At 40.1% G+C, this 23,604-nt stretch overlaps 1 protein-coding gene across 5 annotated transcripts in view; it reads left to right on the top strand.

The window, feature by feature from the left end:
* NALCN (sodium leak channel, non-selective) overlaps positions 1-23,604 on the top strand; it is a 293,846-nt gene that overhangs the window by 92,005 nt on the left and 178,237 nt on the right. For all 5 annotated transcript variants that reach the window (XM_079902779.1, XM_079902778.1, XM_079902780.1 and 2 more), the window contains one exon: positions 3,111-3,197. In XM_079902779.1, the coding sequence (XP_079758905.1) occupies positions 3,111-3,197 (87 nt within the window). The remainder of the gene's footprint in view (positions 1-3,110; positions 3,198-23,604) is intronic.

Raw genomic sequence — 23,604 nt, 5'->3', positions numbered from 1 at the left:
GGGCTTAAGATTTTTTTTTACAGCTCGTACACATTTTCTAAGTATTTAATAGTAAACCTGTATTACTAATATAATGAGAGGAGAACAGTTAGTATCTTTAAAACTGAAATAAATCATTGGACATTCAAAATGAAGCCACTTGTGTTAACTTAGGTTCAGCTGCAAGGGACAAAAAGCCCCAAATAAGTGGCTTCTATAAGATAGAGTTCCTTTCTCTCTCATATAAAGTTGGAGGATGTCATTCAAGGTTGTTACAGTGGTCTGTGTTGCTATAGATCCAGAATCCTTCTACCTTTTTGCTCCACCTTGCATCACTTCCATTCCCCAAATTGCCTCCTGGACTAAAATGGCTGCTGTAGCTGTAACTCTTACATCCATATTCCAAAGAGCAGGAAAGAAAAAAATAGAAAGTTTCTGCTTTCATTTCATAGACCAGTGTATATATATAATTACATGGTCAAGATGAGCTTCAAGAAAGGGAAAGAATGTCCTTTTTTTGTTTTTGGTGGCCATAAAATTTTTCTTAGTTTGTAAAACAAGAGGAACAGATATGTGGAGACCCCTGCCCCTGCCACACTCCCCTAAGGACTTCACCCTAGGATTCATGGCTCTGGATATCCCACCATGTGCCTCACGTAGCTACTGTTACATTAACCAATCCAAATGTTGTTGTATAATTCAGGGAACTAAAGAGAAATGGACCATGTTTGCATTTCCTTCACTTTATTTCACACAAAGAACTGACCTTGAGAGAGCACTTTTACTAACAATTAAATTGATTCATTTGATTTTAGTCTATTGGAAAAAAAATCATTTAACAGAGAAGATTAGTCTGCTCCTGATGAAAGCAAATATGTGCCCCAGGGATCCTTTGCTCCATGGTAAGAGAGTAGAGGTTGCTTGTACAAAGGGTTCCTACCTCGTGACTGGCGGGATTGCTTTTGTCTTTTCGCCTTAAAAAGAGACTCCCAGACATTTGACAGATACTTTAAAAGGCACTTATGCATGTTTGCATCTCAACCAACGTATGTATTCTCAGAATGAGCCTATTTATCATGGATGTGCTTGATTCTACCACTAAACTTAACCTTTTAAAATTCATTCTAAAGGGAATCAGAATCCTGTAAATGGGCAGCTGAGAAGAACCATTTGTAATTGGCACCTTGGATCAGAGAATCTTTGTGTAAATGTACACCGCCATTTTGTCATTTTAAAAATACATGTATGGCCTATGAATTTTGGCATTTGTCACTCTCCACCTCCCTTATTTTATAGAGGGCAAGTTTTCTTTCTGCAAATGATCTACTACCTCTGTTACCAGGAGTTTGAAATTATAATGATAAATCCTAGGTAATGGGATCTTTGCATCATCTCGTGTTTCCATCAACAGTTACCCTTTTGAACACAGACAGGGTCAGATGAACACGAAGACATAAATATGACAAAGAAAATGTTTATGTCTGTGAGATAGTGAGCTCAGGCTGGAATAAAACAGTGAGTGCTTGTAGTTGGTGTCTTTTCTTAGAAAAATAAAAATCCTTAATTCTACCCTATTCCACCACACCCCTGCACATGTAAGGAAAAGAAAATATATATTAGTGGGAAAATATTTATAAGTGGTACATGCTTTCCAGTGTAGTATATTATTGATAGATAACTAATTTTTTAAATAAATCTATTTATTGATTGATTTATTTTTGGCTGCCTTCGGTCTTTGTTGCTGCACTTGGGCTTTCTCTAGTTGTGGCGAGCGGGGGCTACTCTTCGTTGTGGTGCACGGGCCTCATTGCAGTGGCTTCTCTAGTTGTGGAGCATGGGCTCTAGGTGCACGGGCTTCAGTAGTTGTGGCTTGCAGGCTCAGTAGCTGTGACTTGCGGGCTCTAGAGCTCAGGCTCAGTAGTTGTGGCACACGGGCTCAGTAGTTGTGTCTCATGGGCTCTAGAGCGCAGGCTCAGTAGTCGTGGCACACGGGCTTAGTTGCTCCGCAGCATGTGGGATCTTCCCAAACCAGGGCTCGAACCCATGTCCTCTGCATTGGCAGGCGGATTCTTAACCACAGAGCCACCAGGGAAGCCCCTAGATAACTAATTTTTAAGGTGGTAGAATATGAGTAAGATAACCTACACATCCAGCAACCTGGATGTCTAATTCAATGACTGTCAGATTTTAGCATCCTGTACTATCCTGAATTTCATCATTTATGTCTTTTAAGCCAAAAGAAACTACTTTTTCCCTTCATAAATATGTATACATAAAATTTCTGCTGAGCAGATTAATTGTGGCTTATACAAGCTAATTTCACAAAGTCTTTTAAGTGATTTGTAATTCTCCTACCATTAAAATAACATTCCCGGACTTCCCTGGTTCAAGCCCTGGTCCGGGAGGATCCCACATGCGACGGAGCAACTAAGCCCATGCGCCACAACTACTGAGCCCGCAAGCCACAACTACTGAAGCCCGCACGCCTGGAGCCCGTGCTCCGCAACAAGAGAAGCCACCACAATGAGAAGTCCATGCACTGCAACAAAGAGTAGCCCTTGCTTGCTGCAACTAGAGAAAGCCCGCACACAGCAACAAAGACCCACTGCAGCCAAAAATTAATTAATTAAAAAAATAAAATAAAACAACATTCCCCTATTTCCCTGTGCACATTATATTATTTATCCTGAGAATATTTTTCTATTGGTTCAGTGAGAACTGTCTACTAAATAAAGATAAAAGTTTACCACTTTTTGTAAAAACACACCACGCTTTGGAATTCTAATTTTCATTTTCTCTGAGATGTTATATATAATAATCAACATAATGGGGATAAAATACCTACTTTTAAAGTCTTGTGGAGAAGAATATTTGGGCAGATATACACAAAGCATATGTAAGGCAGAAACGGCCTGATGCATAGCAAGTGCTCAACTAATGCAAGCTATAATCTTTATTATGATTATTCACTTAAGTTTGCAGTGTTAAAATGGAATGACTCATGTTCTAAATATAAAGCCATAAGAAGACAAATCTTTGATAACAAAGAAAACGTAAAAAGCCACAGACAAAGTTAGAGTTCTTGATGTTCCATGTAAGTGTCTCTGACTCATTTCCCCTTTGTCTTGAAGATGTTTCACGAAGACTCCGCTGGCGGGTGGCAGCTGGTAGCTGTAGACGTCAACAAACCCCAGGGACGTGCCCCAGCTTGCCTCCAGGTGCGGTATGATGCCATTTCTAAAAGTCACCCCCAAAGGTCTTTGATTTGATTTTATACGAGGAAATCTACAGCTCTCCAAGCTCTAGATCCACCCAAATTTGTGGGCAATATTACACTCCATCCTGTATTCCAGGACCTGGCATCCTTTTTAGATACACACTAGGGATCTGGTAAATTTCTGGTAAATGAACGCACACAGCTAAAAGCAGGCCAGCGGTAATGAATTGATGAAGAATTTTGTTGTCTCATTAAACCTTGTAAAGGTATTCTTCTGCAAAGGCCTGAATTGTTTGGGGCGGGGGGCAGTCAACATCACAATTCACTTACTTGAGTACCTCACCATGTACGCAGGAAGGAAATGTCTTGAATATGTAGTCTGTTGTTCTGCGTCTGCAAGCTCTCCGAGCAGCATGGTATAATAAAGGCACTTCCTTAACAAAGTGCACCTGCAGCAGACACAAGGCGATGGGATTGCAGGGGAGCCCAAAGTCCTGGCAAGTGACCGGAGGATGGGCCATGAGGTCTCTGGCCTGTGAACCTTCTGGACTTACCTTCTGCTCTGAGCTCCCCAGAAAGCCTAATAAAATCCTTTTCTTCAGTGGACCACAGAGGCCTCTTCTCTTTCATGTGCCCCCTCCCTGCCCACCAATAGCAGTAACTCATTCAAAACAACATCACCTTAACAATAGCAGCATCCCTGCCGTTCCTGGGCTTTTTATATTTCCATTTCCCTCCTCCTTAAGGGTGAAAACTCAAGCTGTCCCATGTTGGGAACAGAAAACTGATTCTTCCTCCTGGAGAATTTTATTTTCTTCCCCCTCTTCCTGTTTTCAGTTGTAAATCCTCTTCCTACAAGGGGACTGCTTCTTATAGTTTTTCACATCCCCCCCTATAATTTGGGGAAGGGTTTATCACCTGCTTCAGGATGAGAACACATCTTCTGTCTTTCTTTTGGATCTTTCTCCAGGTGGGGACTGGTGCATTTTAAGGATTGGTACATAAGTAGCAAAATACTGTCCTCTGAACCTCTTGTGTGGGCTACATCTATATGGCTGTTTAATCATATAGTTATTTGTTTGTATCCATTAAAAGGATAGAGCAGGGGCTTCCCTGGTGGCGCAGTGGTTGAGAGTCCGCCTGCCGATGCAGGGGACACGGGTTCGTGCCCCGGTCCGGGAAGATCCCACATGCCGCGGAGCGGCTGGGCCCGTGATCCATGGCTGCTGAGCCTGCGCGTCCGGAGCCTGTGCTCCACAACAGTGAGAGGCCTGCGTACCGCAAAAAAAAAAAAAAAAAAAAAAAAGAATAGAGCAGAAAAAGAGGAAGAGTTTACAATGAATACTGATAATGTTAAGTACTATTCTCTGCTTCTCTTTCTGTCATATATTGGATGGTGACAATGCTGCTAATAATTCAACTTCTGTAGCTACCTCTACTACTGCTATTACTGTCATAGCAATAACAATGACAACCATTGTAGTAGCAGCAGCTTCTTGCCTAAAAAGTACTTTTACTTACATTATTCATTAATCCACCAACCGATATTTACTGACACAAAGATGGTCCTGAGCAAGAGAAGCCCAGCCCCTCCCCTCGTGGAGCTTACAGCGTACTTCAGGCAGTGAGGAGAAAACCCAGCTTTGAACTAGCAATCACAGGAGTGATGGGCGTTTGTAAGGAGTAATGCAGGATGCTATGGGAGTATGTAATTTGGAGTCCGCTCTCCTTGTCTGAGAGTCAGGGGAGGTCCTCGTGAGGTAGTAGTACTTTAACCAAGACTGAAAGCATGAGGCAGGGAGTGAGGAAGGGTGAGACTCAGTACAGCCCTGTGCTGCGGAAAGATTGACATCCTCTATGGGCCTTTGTAGAGGTGAAGTGGAGACCCAGAGGGCCGCCTGAGTCTCCTGACCTCAAACAAACGGAGAAGCCAGGACTTTTACCTGGTCTTCTGGTTCCTGGTACCATGCTCTATCTAGCTGAAAAAATATGCCAAGGAAACATTCATTTGTAATAGAAATCAAGGATCAGGCCTGTTAGGACTACCAAATCAGGGTCTTCCTATGCCCCAAATGCATTGCTTAAAATTTTAGTAAATGCTTGTTAATAGATGCCTCAAGGTTGCAGTCTGGAATTAGGAAGCAAGCCTCTATATCAAAAAGATTTGAGGGGCTTCCCTGATGGTGCAGTGGTTAAGAACCCACCTGCCAATGCAGGGGACATGGGTTCGAGCCCTAGTCCAGGAAGATCCCACATGCCACGGAGTGGCTAACTAAGCCCGTGTGCCACGACTACTGAGCCTGCACTCTAGAGCCCGCGAGCCATAACTACTGAAGCCTGTGCGCCACAACTACAGAAGCCCGTGTGCCTAGAGCCCGTGCTCCGCAGCAAGAGAAGCCACTGCAGTGAGAAGCCTGCGCACTGCAAAGAGTAGCCCCTGCTCGCTGCAACTAGAGAAAGCCCGCGCACAGCAACAAAGACCCAACACAGCCAAAAATAATAAATAAATGAAAGAAATAAACTTATTTAAAAAAAAAAGATTTGAGATGGCAAGAGCTAGATGGCAATGAAGGTGTGATGGAGGGGCAGCACGGAGCAGGGACATAGGGAAATAAAGGTCAGCAGAGGGGGGTGGATGTTAGGCTAGCCCTGTGTGGATGTGGCATCTGGGAGACGTGAGTATTAGGCATGTATGGTGGGTGTGGCAGCATGCTTGGTAAGTTGTATGGTTGATGGTACATGTGGTTTGAGACAATGGGAGAAGGAATGCAGACAATTCAGGATGAGGCTCCATGCAGCTCAGCATCCCATCTTTGGTCCTGATGCTTTCCAGAAAGAGCTGATCTGTAAGAGTATGGATGAAAAGTGGGATGGCCAAGGGGTCACCTCTTTGTATTGGGCATGACATGAGCTGTGACTAAAGAGAGAGAGTACATTTCCACGTCTGGGTGAAAAATGAATTAATTATTACCTTATTAAAGAGAAAAAAAGTAAAGAAAAAGTACTGAAGATACAATGGTCGTGAAATACTCACTTGGCTCTTCCTAATGATTAATGCTGTCTAAAACTAGTTAACAGGAAAATTTTCGTCTGAACCATACCTCACTCACTGCCTTGGATTATAATATCTCACTCAAAGACAAACTGTAGCATATATTACTCCTTTTTATTTTTATTCTTTCTGTTTGTTTTCTTTTTTATTGAAATATAGTTGATTTACAATGTTGTGTTAGTTTCTGGTGTACAGCAAGGTGATTCAGTTTTATATATATATATAAACATATATATACATATATATTCTTTTTCACATTCTTTTGCATTATAGGTTATTACAAGACATTGAATATAGTTCCCTGTGCTATACAGTAGCTGTATATCTATTTAATATGTAGTAGTATGTACCTGTTAATCCCAAATTCCTAATTTATCCCTCACCTGCACCCCCTTTGGTAACCATAAGTTTGTTTTCTGTGTCGGTGAGTCTTTTCTGTTATGTCGGTAAGTTCATTTGTATCATTTTTTTAGATTCCACATATAAGTGATATCATATGATATTTGTCTCTCTCTGTCTGACTTACTTCACTTGGTATGATAATCTCTAGGTCCATCCACGTTGCTGCAAATGGCATTATTTCATTCTTTTTTATGGTTGAGTAATATTCCATTGTATATATGTACAATATATTGTATATATGTGCTACATCTTGTATTGTATATATGTACCACATCTTCTTCATCCATTCCACTGTTGATGGACACTTAGGTTGCTTCCATGTCTTGGTTGTTGTAAATAGTGCTGCAATGAACATTGGGGTGCATGTATCTTTTTGAATTAGAGTTTTCTCTGGATATATGCCCAGGAGTAGGATTGCTGGATTATATGGTAGCTCTATTTTTAGTTTTTTAAGGAACCTTCGTAGTGTTCTCCATAGTAGTTGCACTAGTTTACATTCTCACCAACATTGTAGGAGGGTTCCCTTTTCTCCACACCCTCTCCAGCATTTATTATTTGTAGCTATTTTGATGATGGCCATACTGACTGGTGTTAAGTGGTACCTCATTGTAGTTTTCATTTGCATTTCTCTAGTAATTAGAGCTATTGAGCATCTTTTCATGTGCTTGTTGGCCATCTGTGTGTCTTCTTTGGAGAAATGTCTATTTAGGTCTTTCTGCCCATTTTTGGATTGGGGTGTTTGGTTTTTTGATATTGAGCTGCATGAGCTGTTTGTATATTTTGGAAATTAAGCCCTTGTTGGTCACTCTTTTTATTTTTAAAACGAGCAAAATGTGAGTGTGTTCTTCTAAAATGACTTTTAAACTGTAGAAATAAAATAAAAAGTAAGAGTTTGCTTTAACTTCTTCCAACTATCCTCCCTCATTCCACTTCCCAGAGGTAACCTAGCGGTCAGCGTTAGAAGCCAGTCTCCTAAGACCCTTTACCCCTGAATTTAAACATTATATCTCTTCTATAAAGCAGCATTTCTGCCTCCCAGAGGCCCTGTCATTTTCACATAGTGTTTCCTCTTTCTAGAACACTCTTCTCTCCCACTCAGAGTTCAGAATTCAGCTCAGATGTCACTTTCTTAAGGAAGCCTTCTTCGTCCTGAAAGAAACAGATCAGGTAGCCCAGTTATATGTGCCCATATCCTCCTATGCTTTTCTTTTGTGTTTATCATAATTTTAATTTAAAAAATTTTAATGGTATAATTTGTTATTTAATGTCTGCTTTTCCAACCAGAGGAAACTCCATGACAATAAGAATCATAACGGTCATGGTCAGCATGTGAAATAAATACATCTGTGTTTAGAAATGTAATCTTAGGAATAACAGTTGAAAAGAATCAAAACCAATTCCTACCTACTAAAAAAGTAGAATTTATAGGAATGAAGCATTTGAACAGCTGTAATTAAATTGAGTTAGTGATTTGGCCATTTGTTGGAAAAGATTGGAAGAATGAGGTAGAAGCAGTATCTGAGATGGTCAACGAGTGACCTAATACCATTTGGGTATTAGGAATTATTGATTTTGTCTTGAAAGTGGAACTTTGTTTCCAAATTTGACCCCAAGTTTAAAAAGCAGAAATTTCATATGAAAACCCATATATCCTACTGCTTTTGTAAAATAGAAAGATCTGGCAACACAGGACCCTCACTCCCATGTGGTGTAATTGGCTGGAGCTGGGCAGTGGCCGCCGCATTGGGCACTGTCTCTCCAGTTTCCGGGAGTCTCCCAATGGTCCATATTGTTGTCCCGACAGCACTGGGAATGTGTGTTTTATTTATCCACAGAGTCGTACAGTCACTTTTCTCAGAGTAGCAAAGTATTTCTCTTTGCCCATCACTCTATGGACAGAAAATAAATAAATAATAAATTCATAAGTGCACACATATATAAATACACACGTAAATGCATGCATGAAGGAAAACATTGTTTGCAAAAAGAAAGGAAAAATGAACATGATTGTAGAAGTGAGGGTGGTCCCTGTGTGTTTAGTACATGACTCCGGGTCTGCTTTTCTCATTCATTTTACCTGCTGGGTGTCAGGAGGCCTTTGTTTGGGTGACCCATGAAATAAGGTACAGAAGTGTGACTTTAGTTTACAAAGATGGCATAAGGGTAAGTAGTGCGTGAATTTCCATTATTCCCAAAAAGTCTTCCCGTAAGTTTTATGTCTTCATAATTTCAAACTGTTGAAATCTTAACTCAGCATAAATGGAGACTGGCTCGAATTCTCTTATAAGTGAAGGACATTTAAAAATCATCTCTGTCCTTGTTTCGGTGAAATTGCTTCACATTGGCTAACTTTCTTCACTGGTATCGTGTCTTGTATTTTTACTTTCTTTTCTGCTTTCTGTATCCTTGTCTAGTTTATTGGTATGCGTCTATCTGTCTTCCCCACCAGCTATAAGTAATGAGGTAATTTAATGAAACATGATTGAATGATGTGGCTTAACTTTCCCCACTACTGTTAAACTAAATACATGATGTGACTGGTGCTTCTGTGATTCTGGGTGTTTGATGTATAATACTTTATTTTTTTCCGCTCTCTCTCTCTGTATGTGTGTATCTATCTACCTATCTATTTAAAAGACATATGTGTACATCTGTATATGTATATACACATTTTTTTACATTGTATGAATAGCTCTATCAGGATTTTATATATTCCAGTAAGCAGTGATTAGGATCTAAGCAATAGGAACAATTTTTTTTATTGTTTTTTATTTAAAAAAATATTTTTCCCCACATCCCTACACACACTTTACCTTATTTCAAATGTTGCAATATTTGTGGTATTTCTACCTCTTCTTTACATATGTTGATTATGGAGGTATCAATTGAATTAGGGACCTTAGAGATCTTCTCACGTTTTTACAGAATAATAGGCTCTATAGAGCCATTTATCTAGGAAAAAATAGGCACCTTTGGTCTGCAGTTTGAAACCCTACAAATTCCATTCTGTGTTCTGAGACAAATTATAAATATAATTATAGCTATAATTATAATCATAATGGGAGTCATATGCAGGCATACAGGAAAGGATTCAATCTGGGGCCCTTAGGGTGGTCTTTTCTGTTTTTATAATGAGTGAGAATACATATGCGTGCACACTGAACTTCACAACCACGAGTTTGGAGCAGGTGGACAAGAAGAGCCGTCTTACTGACCTCGTAGGTTCTGTGTGGTGAGCTCTCTGATGCCACTTGTTGAAATTTTTAGTTAATTCACTTAATGTTAACAGAGTTAATTTTGCTAGGACATTTTTCAGGTTTATTAATGAACTTCATACCACATTTAATAAGGAAATTAGTCATGATCTAAATCTATGCAATTCCTAACAAATTCATTCCTAAGTTAAGGACAAGTAAGCGAATGTCCTGTTGCCCCTGAAACATGCCCCCCTCCACTTCCCAGTCATCTTGCCTGGAACGTCTTTCTGCATCTGTCTATCCTCACTTCCCTGTGCTCTGCTGAGTTGCTCGTTGTCTGGGGTCCCTCCCCTTCCTGCCTTCAGTCCTGGCTATGGGAACATCACTTCCTGGCTGGAAGTGATGGAGAACGTGAATAAGCCAAACACCGCACCTGGTTTCCTTTTCTTTTTGTGCTACAACTGCCTCCAGCACAGACTGCTGGACTGGGCTGACATGACTCCCCTACCTCTCATGCCTGCCTCTGCAGCTGCAGACGTCCTTGCTTCATTCTGCGAAGTAATTCCCGGGACAGCATCTTTCCTGAGGGAGAATAAGCCACCCAATTGTAGCCTCTTAGAGAACAGGCTTTGGAGACAGCCGTATTTCAGCTATGCTACTTATACTATGACCTTGGGCATATTTCTATAAATTAGGGATAGTATATCCTTCCTTGGCTCATGAGAATTAAGTGAGTATGTCCTAGTCAGGAATTATTTGGTTGCGAGGATCAGACCATATGCTCACAGGAAGTGTTTATTGCGAGTATAATCAGAGCTGCCGGGGGACTGCGCTTTCTTTGCCCTTCTCTACTGTCTGTTTGGGCCACAGGATTTCTCATCTTTGTTTCTGTCTGTGCATTTGCCTCTGTTTTCTCACCATGCAAACTAGCTTCCTTCTTTTTCTTACGTTTTACCCAAATATGGCAGATTGTGACTGAGTTTGGTGACCTCCCATTTAAGGGTTCTAAAGAGATTCATCAGAAGACATCCAGAGGCGAGTGTAGAGCTGGGAGAAGTTTCACCAAAATGGGACATTGGCCAGAGGCAGGAGGTCATGGGAAGTGAATGGAAGCAGTAGGTCCACTTAAGCCAAGCACTGGGCTTTCCTCCAGCACGAACTCAAGGTAATTTTCCTTCTTAATCCCCTCTGAAAACCCTGCTCCCATTTCTGTCTATAGGAGCCACCTACTCAGCACTCTTCTTCATGAGCTCCATGGGGTGAGTGAGAAGGGACACGTAACTTTGTCCCATGGAGCGGGGGGACCTGACCTCGGGGTTATAACTCAGGGATCGCTTTCCCCAGGAAACTGTCAAGTCATACAGGACTTGAGAAGTCTGTTAAAGGCTAAATAGGTTATTATGGTCTGACCTGAAGTTCAAATCACCTGTAAAATAATTTCTTTGGAGAAATGCCACATAGTTTCCATGAACTACTTACAAATGAATAATTTGTAAATTGGAGCCATTTGACAATATAATGTTCAATCATTTCCTCACATTAAAAACATTAAGAAATAATGTACTGATAGAAACACAGTTAGGAAGAATACCTCGGTATCCACTCTTAGAAATAATGATAGCTACATTTACGGACCGCTCGCTATGTGTCCGGCACACAGCATCTTAGAAGTTGAGGGTTCTGATCACCAATTCCAATGGAGTGGGGGAGGGGAGAGTTTTCTCACACCACCAAGCAATTTTCTGACACCAGCTGAGTACCCTGAATTCAGCCCAAAGGTTCAGGGCTCAGTCCTACAAGACTACCCCTGCCACCTCCTTTTCAGATGTCACCTGGGCTTCTGACCAACCAGCTCTAGTTGGAGGTTCCAATGACCTCCTCAGGTTTGAATAATTTGCTAGAGCTGCTCACAGAACTCAGAAAAATATTTTACTTACTAGATTACCGGCTTATTATAAAACAATGCAATGAGGGACAGCCAGGTAGAACAGATGGCACAGGACAAGGTATGGGGAAGGGGCATGGAGCTTCCATGCTCTCTGAGAGACAGTCTGCCAACACCTCAGCATGTTCACCAACCTGGAAGCTCTCTGAGCCCCGTCCTTTTGGGGTTTTATGGAGGCTTCATTGCATGGACAGGGTTGATTAAATCATTGCCAGTGGTGATTGCTTCAATCTCCAGTCCCTCTCCTCTCCCAGGACTTTTGGTCCCAACCCTCTAATCCTTTGGTTGTTGGCTCCTTTAGTGACCAGCCCTTATCCTTAGGTGCTTTCCAAAGTCACCTCATTAACATGAGAAAAGACACCTTTATCCCCCTCGTCAAGGGAAATATCAAGGGTTTTAAAAGATCTGTGTCAGGGACCAGGACAAAGGCCAAATATGTATGTCTTGTTATAAAGCAAAATATCACAGAGGTGTTAAATTACTTAATGATCATAACATCATAAATGTAGGTACTGTTATGATCTCTGTTTAACAAATGAGAAGTTTGAGGCACAGAGAGCCTAAGTAACCTGATGATGGTCACATAGCTAGTTACTGAGTGGGAATTTCCTCGCAGGCAGTCGACCTCTTGTTTTTAACCACTTCATCTTCATCACTGTATCTTATCCTACTACAGAAATATTTCACAGTTTGTCTATTTATTCACTTCCTCATTCTGTTGATGGCCATTGAGGTTGTTTTTTATTGTTTTGCTCTTGCAGACATTCTAAGATCCTTCTTGCCCTCGCATTCTTGTGCACATGTGTAAGAATTATCTGAGTATATATAGTTAGGAGAACAATTGCTCGGTTCAAGGATGTGAACTTAGGCTTTATGAGATGTTGCCTGATGGCTCCCCAGATGAAAGTGCCACTTTTTACTCTTACCAGCAAGAGTAAGAGTTCTCATTCTTTCACATCCTCGTCCACACTTGATGTTATTAGACTTTTACACCTGATGGCATGACATGATATATCATGATGTTAAATTTTAATCTCCCTGATTAAAGCCTATGGTTGTTGAGCATTTTTTCATATATACATAGACCACTTATATTTTCTATAGATTGCTTATTCCTGTTTGTTGCCCATTTACCTGTTGATTTTTCCAAATGATTTTCAGAAATTCTGTGAGATTCTAAAGGGCATATCACTTCTACCTAACATTAAAATATTAGAAAAGTAAATCCAAAATATTAATACTTGACCTACGTATGCACATTTTACACTCTACCATCTTCAGGCAATAACGTAATCCTTTTATGTGGTGTTACCAAAACCATTTAGAAATTTTCTTTAATTTTTGAGTTTTTTGAGCAAAGGGAAAAGTTACAATCAACTCTTTTAGCATCAACCGGTTAGTTATCTGTTTAAACTCGTTTTAGCGTAAGCAACAGCAGCGCTGAAGAGGTCACCCTAATGCACGATAAACAGAACGCGGCTAAATTGGAACCTCATTCCTGGGCTGCTGCTGTGATGAGCTGTTTTTCTCCTGCCTCTCAGGTAGGAGATTTCATCTCTTGACAGTTTGACAGATGTTGCTGCACGGCTTTGAGCCATCTTCCAACACACACCCAGTGATCTATTATCTTGAAGAAAGTCAGTGACAAGAAAATGAAAGTATGCCTGAGACCCGGCCTCCTTAAGCTCAATTTCTCTCTGGTAACATCCCATCGTGTGCCTCCTTCTATAAAGAACAGAAATAATAGGCTTTTACCATGAGTAGGTCAAATTGTGGCAGAATTACTACTATAGTGTTTTAATGCTTTTTGAGAAAATTTCCATTGAAGGCGAAGATGGGAGGAGGGGTAGATTGTGTGAAATGTGTATTTCGAGTGACAAGGTGACATTCTAGGCACTTCTTAAATGTCTGTCTTCTTAATAAACCTTCCCACAAACTGGCAGATAATTTCAAGAATTGATTGAGCCCCGGGGAACATAGGTTCCATGTACAAGCAAACCTCTTCCATCCTTAAAGACCCATGTGTGGCCCAGCTAAGACAGTATGGCCCAGGAGAACCTCGGACAATTGGCTAAATCTCCCAGAGACTCAGTTTCCTGACCTGAGAAATGGGGAAAGAAACATCTCTCAGGGGTTGGTAAGAATTAGAAGTGAGGCACATAAACTACCTAGTGCTCTGTGTGGGATGCAGCAGGTCACCCAGTGCGCAGAGGTGACTGTCGTTACTGTTAGCATATGGTCCTCTCCTAGCGCTGTTCACTCTGAGTGTCCTACTCACTTCCAGAAAGTCAGCTGTCATGCACACTCATGGTCCAGTGGTGTCACAGCCTTCCCTTCTCACTCTGCTTTCTGAATCTTTGCAGCGCATTTCTAACACGTTCCCAGGTGTTCTCATGGAAACGTCACCCCTCCCCCACCCTTCCCCACATAGACATCAGGCTTTTCCTGCACCTCCAGAAACCTGAACACCAACCTATAATGCACCCCTCTTGGTCCTCCCCAAATCTGATCTGTCTTCAATTCTGTCATTAATTCAGTCTTTTGAATCTCTCTGAATCATCCGCTCCACCCCATGCTAAGATCCCTGCCCTCAAAATCAGATCAAAGCTTCCACAGTGCAGGGATCACTGACTCCTTGATTGTATTTGGTCAGTTTCTCTCTGCTTCCAGCTGCTTCCACTATAGCTTTCACGTGATCAGCGCTTAGCAAATATTTGGGGGGTTGTATGGGAATGTGCACATGTGTGTGCTTTCATGTACAGAGCTACACAACCTCCCACATAGCAGACACACATTCTTACTCTCCCCTTAAGCGGATGCCAACGATCCCTTCCCAAAACACGCTAGTCTGAGAACGTCTCAGCTGATCGGCTGGGCTCACTTTTGATCTGAAGTCAGCCAGCATCATCAGCTAGCTCACCAGCCCTCATCTCTGCTTCCAGACACGGCTGACTATTGGGGTAGAGGAGATGACGGGGCCGGGGGCCACCATGAAACAGACCAACCTGTAGTGTTAACGAGGTGGCTCAGGGCTCCAAGAGCTGCAACAGGAAGTCACAACTCACGAGTATTTTCCAAGTCTCTGCGTATATCGCTTTTGCGATAGTCTCACTGACTGAAACAAATCACATGGCTAAGTTCAGAATGAGAGTGGGATGGGAGAGCACTGCCAGGGCTGTGGATGCAGAGGTGGGTTCAATTTCAGGCAATTTCAGGCTCTGCCGCATAGGCTAAAGGGAATCCAAACATCACTGGCTTAGTATTACCATCAGTCCTTAGCCGCATTTCTCTTCCACCAGGCATGTTTTTCTTCTTGTTAAAACCTAGTTCACATAGTAGAGTCAGGATTTTTGAAAAATATTAACAGCAGTCATAGATATTTGTGTGCAATTTATGATTTAACATCTAGGCTTACTCTGACAGAGTGATATACTCACGGCACCAAGAGACGAAAGTGTCTTCCAATCCCCTCTTCCTTCTTCCTACAATTTGACTTCTGCGTGTGTGTGGGATTCTCTTCCCCAACTTACTGTCCAGGAAAGAAGCAAACCAGTCAGGGCATGACAGTGGGCGTGGTTTTCACTGGTACCATAGATGGTGAGTACTTTTGTGGGGAGTCACTTGTGGATTTCCTTCTGCCCTATGGTTCTCCAAGGACATGCAGCAGGCAGAAAGAAAAAGCAGAGTTTTTAAGGATATCTAATGGTTCTGTTTTCAGTATTGCTATAAAGATATTTCCTGTTTCACAGAAATTCTTTATATCAGACAGAAGTATTTTGTGTATTGATAGTAGGAGTAACAAATATCCGATGTCTTCTAAATAAGGGAACGGAAATGGGAGATTTATTTTATGTTTTGTGCCCTTGGTCTTTTACATTATGTTCTTGTTCCTATGCTCATGGTTCATATGCAAGACGGTTTCTGAGAATTTCATCTTGTAATTGCATTGTTCTCCAAATATGTTTATTTTGAAATCTAATTAAAACACAACTTTCTGAATGCTCAACATCATTAATCATTAGAGAAATGCAAATCAAAACTACAATGAGATATCATCTCACACCAGTCAGAATGGCCATCATCAAAAAATCTAGAAACAATAAATGCTGGAGAGGGTGTGGAGAAAAGGGAACACTCTTGCACTGCTGGTGGGAATGTGAATTGGTATAGCCACTATGGAGAACAGTATGGAGGTTCCTTAAAAAACTACAAATAGAACTACTATATGACCCAGCAATCCCACTACTGGGCATATACCCTGAGAAAACCATAATTCAAAAAGAGTCATGTACCAAAATGTTCATTGCAGCTCTATTTACAATAGCCCAGAGATGGAAACAACCTAAGTGTCCATCATCGGATGAATAGATAAAGAAGATGTGGCACATATATACAATGGAATATTACTCAGCCATGAAAAGAAACGAAATTGAGCTATTTGTAATGAGATGGATGGACCTAGAGTCTGTCATACAGACTGAAGTAAGTCAGAAAGAGAGAGACAAATACCGTATGCTAACACATATATATGGAATTTAAGAAAAAAAATGTCATGAAGAACCTAGGGGTAAGACAGGACTAAAGACACAGACCTACTAGAGAAGGGACTTGAGGATATGGGGAGGGGGAAGGGTAAGCTGTGACAAAGCGAGAGGGAGGCATGGACATATATACACTACCAAACGTAAGGTAGATAGCTAGTGGGAAGCAGCCGCGTAGCACAGGGAGATCAGCTCGGTGCTTTGTGACCCTAGAGGGGTGGCATAGGGAGGGTGGGAGGGAGGGAGATGCAAAGGGAAGAGATATGGGAACATATGTATATGTATAACTGATTCACTTTGTTATAAAGCGGAAACTAACACACCACTGTAAAGCAATTATACTCCAATAAAGATGTAAAAAAAAAAAAAAGCACAACTTTCTGTACATGGCTGATACAGTGTTCAGTGCATGAAATTTGTTTACCACGGGAGGGTATTTTATTCACTCAAGCAGCGATTTAAAGAAAGATTTGAGTTCTGAGCTGTACTGTTTATTATCCAAATTTATCCTTATTGTGGCCTCTTAAGCCACAATTTTGATTTGTTAGATGTTTCCATGCAGAGTCTTCAGAATCTATAAGGCACTATTTTATAGGAAAAATTACTGAACAAATTAATAGGAAGAACTCCTGTGAAGTACATAAGCATTCATACCACTAAAAATGAGACACCTTAAGACCTTTTTGAAAATCTATAAATTTTCCTGGTCCCTCTCAAGATCACTTGTATCTTCCACTTGATTTCTCCTCTTATACATTCGTACCTTCCCCATAAACAACTGACTGTGTCTCTACCTTTAAATACCTTTTCAAATACAGCAATAATAATAAGAGTTTTGGAGTGTAAGATGCCTGCTATGGCATCTATACTATTTAGACTCTATCCTGTTTAGACTCTGTACTAAATAGTCTCATTTATATTCATGTTCCAGCCTAGAGATGTAGATGTTATTACACCCATTTCCCATATAAGAAAACTAAGTCACAGAGAAGTTAAATCGGGTACAGAGTCAAGATTTGAACCCAGCTCAGGCTGCCCTCAAAATTGACATTCTTTTACACCACGGCGATCTTAGACCCTTCGGTGAGGAACAGGTCATCTTCAGCTTTCAAATATAGGGTTCCCAAACTTACACCATCTGTTAAATCACAGAGTCAGCTGCATTTTGACTGCCTGATAGGAGGCAGGAGAGCATTTGCTTTGGACTCAAAACAAATGAGACTACTTTCTAAGTCTGTGAACTTGGAAGTCGATTCATCCTTCCCTGCTTCTCCATAGATGAGGGGATAACAAATGCACCTTTTTCACACGGTTGTTGAGGATTAAATGAAATTTTTACACCAGCATGTGATATGCTTGGAATGAGGCTTGGCACAAACCCAGCCCTCATATATGAGCTCTTATTTTGATAATACATATTGTCGACGTCGATTTGAATTGAGGGAGGATCCCTATCCAGGTTTGGCATAGACTTCTGTCTTTGAGAGCATTCCTTTCACAGTAGAACTCAGAACGAATATGAAGAAAGGCGACCTTTCGTGTTCTTTTTTTTTTTTTCGGTGGAACCCTTTGATCGGGTAGAATTTTGCAGCACTGGGCAGATATCTGCGGTCCTGTTTCATAGGAGATGATTTGAGCGGGTGTATGTCAAAATCACCAACAGTGCTTGCTTTAGTTTCCTATTGCTACTGTGACAGATTTCCACAAACTCAGTGATTTCAAACAACACAAATTCATTATTTATGGTTCTACAGGTCAGAAGTCCAAAATGGGTTTTGCTGGGCTAAGATCAATGTATTAGTAAGGCTGTATTACTTCTGAAGATTTTAGGGAAGAAACTGTTGCTTTGCCTTTTCCAGATTCTAGAGGCCACCCGCATTCCTAGACTTTATGAAAGAGTTTGTGCTGGTATCTTCATAATCCTCTCCAAATGGTTGAAAAACCAACACATACTTTTGTCTCATGAAGCCAAACTGGTTTGATTTTTTTATTATTATTATTTTTTTTTACATCTTTATTGGAGTATAATTGCTTTACAATGGTGTGTTAGTTTCTGTTTTATAACAAAGTGAATCAGTTATAAATATACATATGTTACCATATCTCTTCCCTCTTGCGTCTCCCTCCCTCCCACCCTCCCTATGCCACCCCTCTAGGGTCACAAAGCACCGAGCTGATCTCCCTGTGCTACGCGGCTGCTTCCCACTAGCTACCTACTTTACGTTTGGTAGTGTATATATGTCCATGCCTCTCTCTCGCTTTGTCACAGCTTACCCTTCCCCCTCCCCATATCCTCAAGTCCCTTCTCTAGTAGGTCTGTGTCTTTAGTCCTGTCTTACCCCTAGGTTCTTCACGACATTTTTTTCCCTTAAATTCCATATATATGTGTTAGCATACGGTATTTGTCTCTCTCTTTCTGACTTCAGTCTGTATGACAGACTCTAGGTCTATCCACCTCAATACAAATAGCTCAATTTCGTTTCTTTTCATGGCTGAGTAATATTCCATTGTATATATGTGCCACATCTTATTCATTCATCCAATGATGGACACTTAGGTTGTTTCCATCTCTGGGCTATTGTAAATAGAGCTGCAATGAACATTTTGGTACATGACTCTTTTTGAATTATGGTTTTCTCAGGGTATATGCCCAGTAGTGGGATTGCTGGGTCATATGGTAGTTCTATTTGTAGTTTTTTAAGGAACCTCCATACTATTCTCCACAGTGGCTGTATCAATTTACATTCCCACCAACAGTGCAAGAGGGTTCCCTTTTCTCCACACCCTCTCCGGCATTTATTGTTTCTAGATTTTTTGATGATGGCCATTCTGACTGGTGTGAGATGATATCTCATTGTAGTTTTGATTTGCATTTCTCTAATGATTAATGATGTTGAGCATTCTCTCATGTGTTTTTGGCAGTCTGTATATTTTCTTTGGAGAAATGTCTATTTAGATCTTCTGCCCATTTTTGGATTGGGTTGTTTGTTTTTTTCTTACTAAGCCTGCATGAGTTGCTTATAAATTTTGGAGATTAATCCTTTGTCATTTGCTTCATTTGCAAATATTTTCTCCCATTCTGAGGGTTCTCTTTGCATCTGGTTTATGGTTTCCTTTGCTGTGCAAAAGCTTTTAAGTTTCATTAGGTCAAATTTGTTTATTTTTGTTTTTATTTCCATTTCTCTAGGAGGTGGGTCAAAAAGGATCTTGCTGTGATTTATGTCATAGAGTGTTCTGCCTATGTTTTCCTCTAAAAGTTTGATAGTTTCTGGCCTTACATTTAGGTCTTTAATCCATTTTGAGCTTATTTTTGTGTATGGTGTTAGGGAGTGATCTAATCTCATACTTTTACATGTACCTGTCCAGTTTTCCCAGCACTACTTATTGAAGAGGCTGTTCTTTCTCCACTGTACATTCCTGCCTCCTTTATCAAAGATAAGGTGACCATATGTGCGTGGGTTTATCTCTGGGCTTTCTATCCTGTTCCACTGATCTTCTGTTTTTGTGCCAGTACCATACTGTCTTGATTACTGTAGCTTTGTAGTATAGTCTGAAGTCAGGGAGCCTGATTCCTCCAGCTCCGTTTTTCTTTCTCAAGATTGCTTTGGCTATTCGGGGTCTTTAGTGTTTCCATACAAATTGTGAAATTTTTTGTTCTAGTTCTTTGAAAAATGCCATTGGTAGTTTGATAGGGATTGCATTGAATCTATAGATTGCTTTGGGTAGTAGAGTCATTTTCACAATGTTGATTCTTCCAATCCAAGAACATGGTATATCTCTCCATCTATTTGTATCATCTTTAATTTCTTTCATCAGTTTCTTATAATTTTCTGCATACAGGTCTTTTGTCTCCTAGGTAGGTTTATTCCTAGATATTTTACTCTTTTTGTTGCAGTGGTAAATGGGAGTGTTTTCTTGATTTCACTTTCAGATTTTTCATCAGTATATAGGAATGCCACAGATTTCTGTGCATTAATTTTGTATCCTGCTACTTTACCAAATTCATTAATTAGCTCTAATAGTTTTCTGGTAGCATCTTTAGGATTCTCTATGTATAGTATCATGTCATCTGCAAGCAGTGACAGCTTTACTTCTTCTTTTCTGATTTGGATTCCTTTTATTTCCTTTTCTTCTCTGATTGCTGTGGCTAAAACTTCCAAAACTATGTTGAATAAGAGTGGTGAGAGTGGGCAACCTTGTCTTGTTTCTGATCTTAGTGGAAATGCTTTCAGTTTTTCACCATTGAGGACGATGTTGGCTGTGGGTTTGTCATATATGGCCTTTATTATGTTGAGGAAAGTTCCCTCTATGCCTCCTTTCTGCAGGGTTTTTATCATAAGTGGGTGTTGAATTTTGTCGAAAGCTTTGTCTGCATCTATTGAGATGATCATATGGCTTTTCTCCTTCAATTTGTTAATATGGCTTATCACATTGATTGATTTGCGTATATTGAAGAATCCTTGCATTCCTGTAATAAATCCCACTTGATCATGGTGTATGATCCTTTTAATGTGCTTTTGGATTCTGTTTGCTAGTATTTTGTTGAGGATTTTTGTATCTATGTTCATCAGTGATATTGGCCTGTAGTTTTCTTTCTTTGTGACATCCTTATTTGGTTTTGGTATCAAGGTGATGGTGGCCTCTTAGAATGAGTTTGGGAGCGTTCCTCACTCTGCTATATTTTGGAAGAGTTTGAGAAGGATAGGTGTTAGCTCTTCTGTAAATGTTTGATAGAATTCGCCTGTGAAGCCATCTGGTCCTGGGCTTTTGTTTGTTGGAAGATTTTTAATCACAGTTTCAATTTCAGTGCTTGTGATTGGTCTGTTCATATTTTCTGTTTCTTCCTGATTCAGTCTTGGCAGGTTGTGCATTTCTAAGAATTTGTCCATTTCTTCCAGGTTGTCCATTTTATTGGCATAGAGCTGCTTGTAGTAATCTCTCATGATCTTTTGTATTTCTGCAGTGTCAGTTGTTACTTCTCCTTTTTCATTTCTAATTCTATTGATTTGAGTCTTCTCCCTTTTTTTCCTGATGAGTCTGGCTAGTGGTTTATCAATATTGTTTATCTTCTCAAAGAACCAGCTTTTAGTTTTATTGATCTTTGCTATCATTTCCTTCATTTCTTTTTATTTCTGATCTGATTTTTATGATTTCTTTTCTTCTGCTAACTTTGGTGTTTTCTCGTTCTTCTTTCTCTAATTGCTTTAGGTGCAAGGTTAGGTTGTTTATTTGAGATGTTTCCTGTTTCTTAAGGTAGGATTGTATTGCTGTAAACTTCCCTCTTAGAACTGCTTTTGCTGCATCCCATAGATTTTGGGTCGTCGTGTCTCCATTGTCATTTGTTTCTAGGTATTTGTTGATTTCCTCTTTGATTTCTTTAGTGATCACTTCATTATTAAGTAGTGTATTGTTTAGCCTCCATGTGTTTGTATTTTTTACAGATCTTTTCTGGTAATTGGTATCTAGTCTCATAGTGCTGTGGTCGGAAAAGATACTTGAAACAATTTCAATTTTCTTAAATTTACCAAGGCTTGACTTGTGACCCAAGATATGATCTATCCTGGAGAATGTTCCATGAACACTTGAGAAGAAAGTGTATTCAGTTGTTTTTGGATGAAATGTCCTATAAATATCAATTAAGTCCATCTTGTTTAATATATCATTTAGAGCTTGTGTTTCCTTATTTACTTTCATTTTGGATGATCTGTCCATTGTTGAAAGTGGGGTGTTAAAGTCCCCTACTATGAATGTGTTACTGTCCATTTCCCCTTTTATGGCTGTTAGTATTTGCCTTATGTATTGAGGTGCTCCTATGTTGGGTGCATAAATATTTACAATTGTTATATCTTCTTCTTGGAGTGATCCCTTGGTCATTATGTAGTGTCCTTCTTTGTCTCTTCTAATATTCTTTAAAGTCTATTTTGTCTGATATGAGAATTGCTACCTCAGGTTTCTTTTGGTTTCCATTTACATGAAATATCTTTTTCCATCCCCTTACTTTCAGTCTGTATGTGTCTGTAGGTCTGAAGTGGGTATCTTGTAGACAGCAAATATATGGGTCTTGTTTTTGTATCCATTTAGCCAAACTGTGTCTTTTGGTGGGAGTATTTAGTCCATTTACATTTAAGGTAATTATCGATATGTATGTTCTTATTCCCATTTTCTTAATTGTTTTGGGTTCGTTATTGTAGGTCTTTTCCTTCTTTTGTTTTCTTGCCTAGAGAAGTTCCTTTAGCAGTTGTTGTAGAGTTGGTTTGGTGGTGCTGAACTCTCTCAGCTTTTGCTTGTCTGTAAAGGTTTTAATTTCTCCATCAAATCTGAATGAGATCCTTGCTGGGTAGAGTAATCTTGGTTGCAGGTTTTTCTCCTTCATCACTTGAAATATGTTCTGCCAGTCCCTTCTGGCTTGCAGAGTTTCTGCTGAAAGATCAGCTGTTAACCTTATGGGGATTCCCTTGTGTGTTATTCGTTGTTTTTCCCTTGCTGCTTTTAATATGTTTTCTTAGTATTTAATTTTTGACAGTTTGATTAATATGTGTCTTGGCGTATTTCTCCTTGGATTTATCCTGTATGGGACTCTCTGTGCTTCCTGGACTTGATTAACTATTTCCTGTCCCATATTAGGGAAGTTTTCAACTATAATCTCTTCAAATATTTTCTCAGTCCTTTTCTTTTTCTCATCTTCTTCTGGAACCCCTATAATTCAAATGTTGGTGCATTTAATGTTGTCCCAGAGGTCTCTGAGACTGTGCTCAGTTCTTTTCATTCTTTTTTCTTTATTCTGCTCTGCAGTAGTTATTTCCACTATTTTATCTTCCAGGTCACTTATCCGTTCTTCTGCCTCAGTTATTCTGCTACTGATCCCATCTAGAGTATTTTTCATTTCATTTACTTTGTTGTTCACCATTGCTTGTTTCATCGTTAGTTCTTCTAGGTCCTTGTTAAATGTTTCTTGCATTTTCTCTATTCTATTTCCAAAATTTTGGATCATCTTTACTATCATTATTCTGAATTCTTTTTTAGGTAGAGTGCCTATTTCCTTTTCATTTGTTAAGTCTGGTGGGTTTTTATCTTGCTCCTTCATCTGCTGTGTGTTTTTCTGTCTTCCCATTTTGTTTAGCTTACTGTGTTTGGGGTCTCCTTTTTGCAGGGTGCAGGCTCATAGTTTCCATTGTTTTTGGTGTCTGTCCCCAGTGGCTAAGGTTGGTTCAGTGGGTTGTGTAGGCTTCCTGGTGGAGGGGAGTAGTGCCTGTGTTCTGGTGGATGAAGCT

Source organism: Stenella coeruleoalba (assembly GCF_951394435.1).
Source record: "Stenella coeruleoalba genome assembly, chromosome: 18".
NCBI classification, from domain to species: Eukaryota; Metazoa; Chordata; class Mammalia; order Artiodactyla; family Delphinidae; genus Stenella; species Stenella coeruleoalba.
The sequence above is the reverse complement of the archived record's forward strand: the minus strand, read 5'-3'. Positions and strand labels throughout refer to the sequence as shown.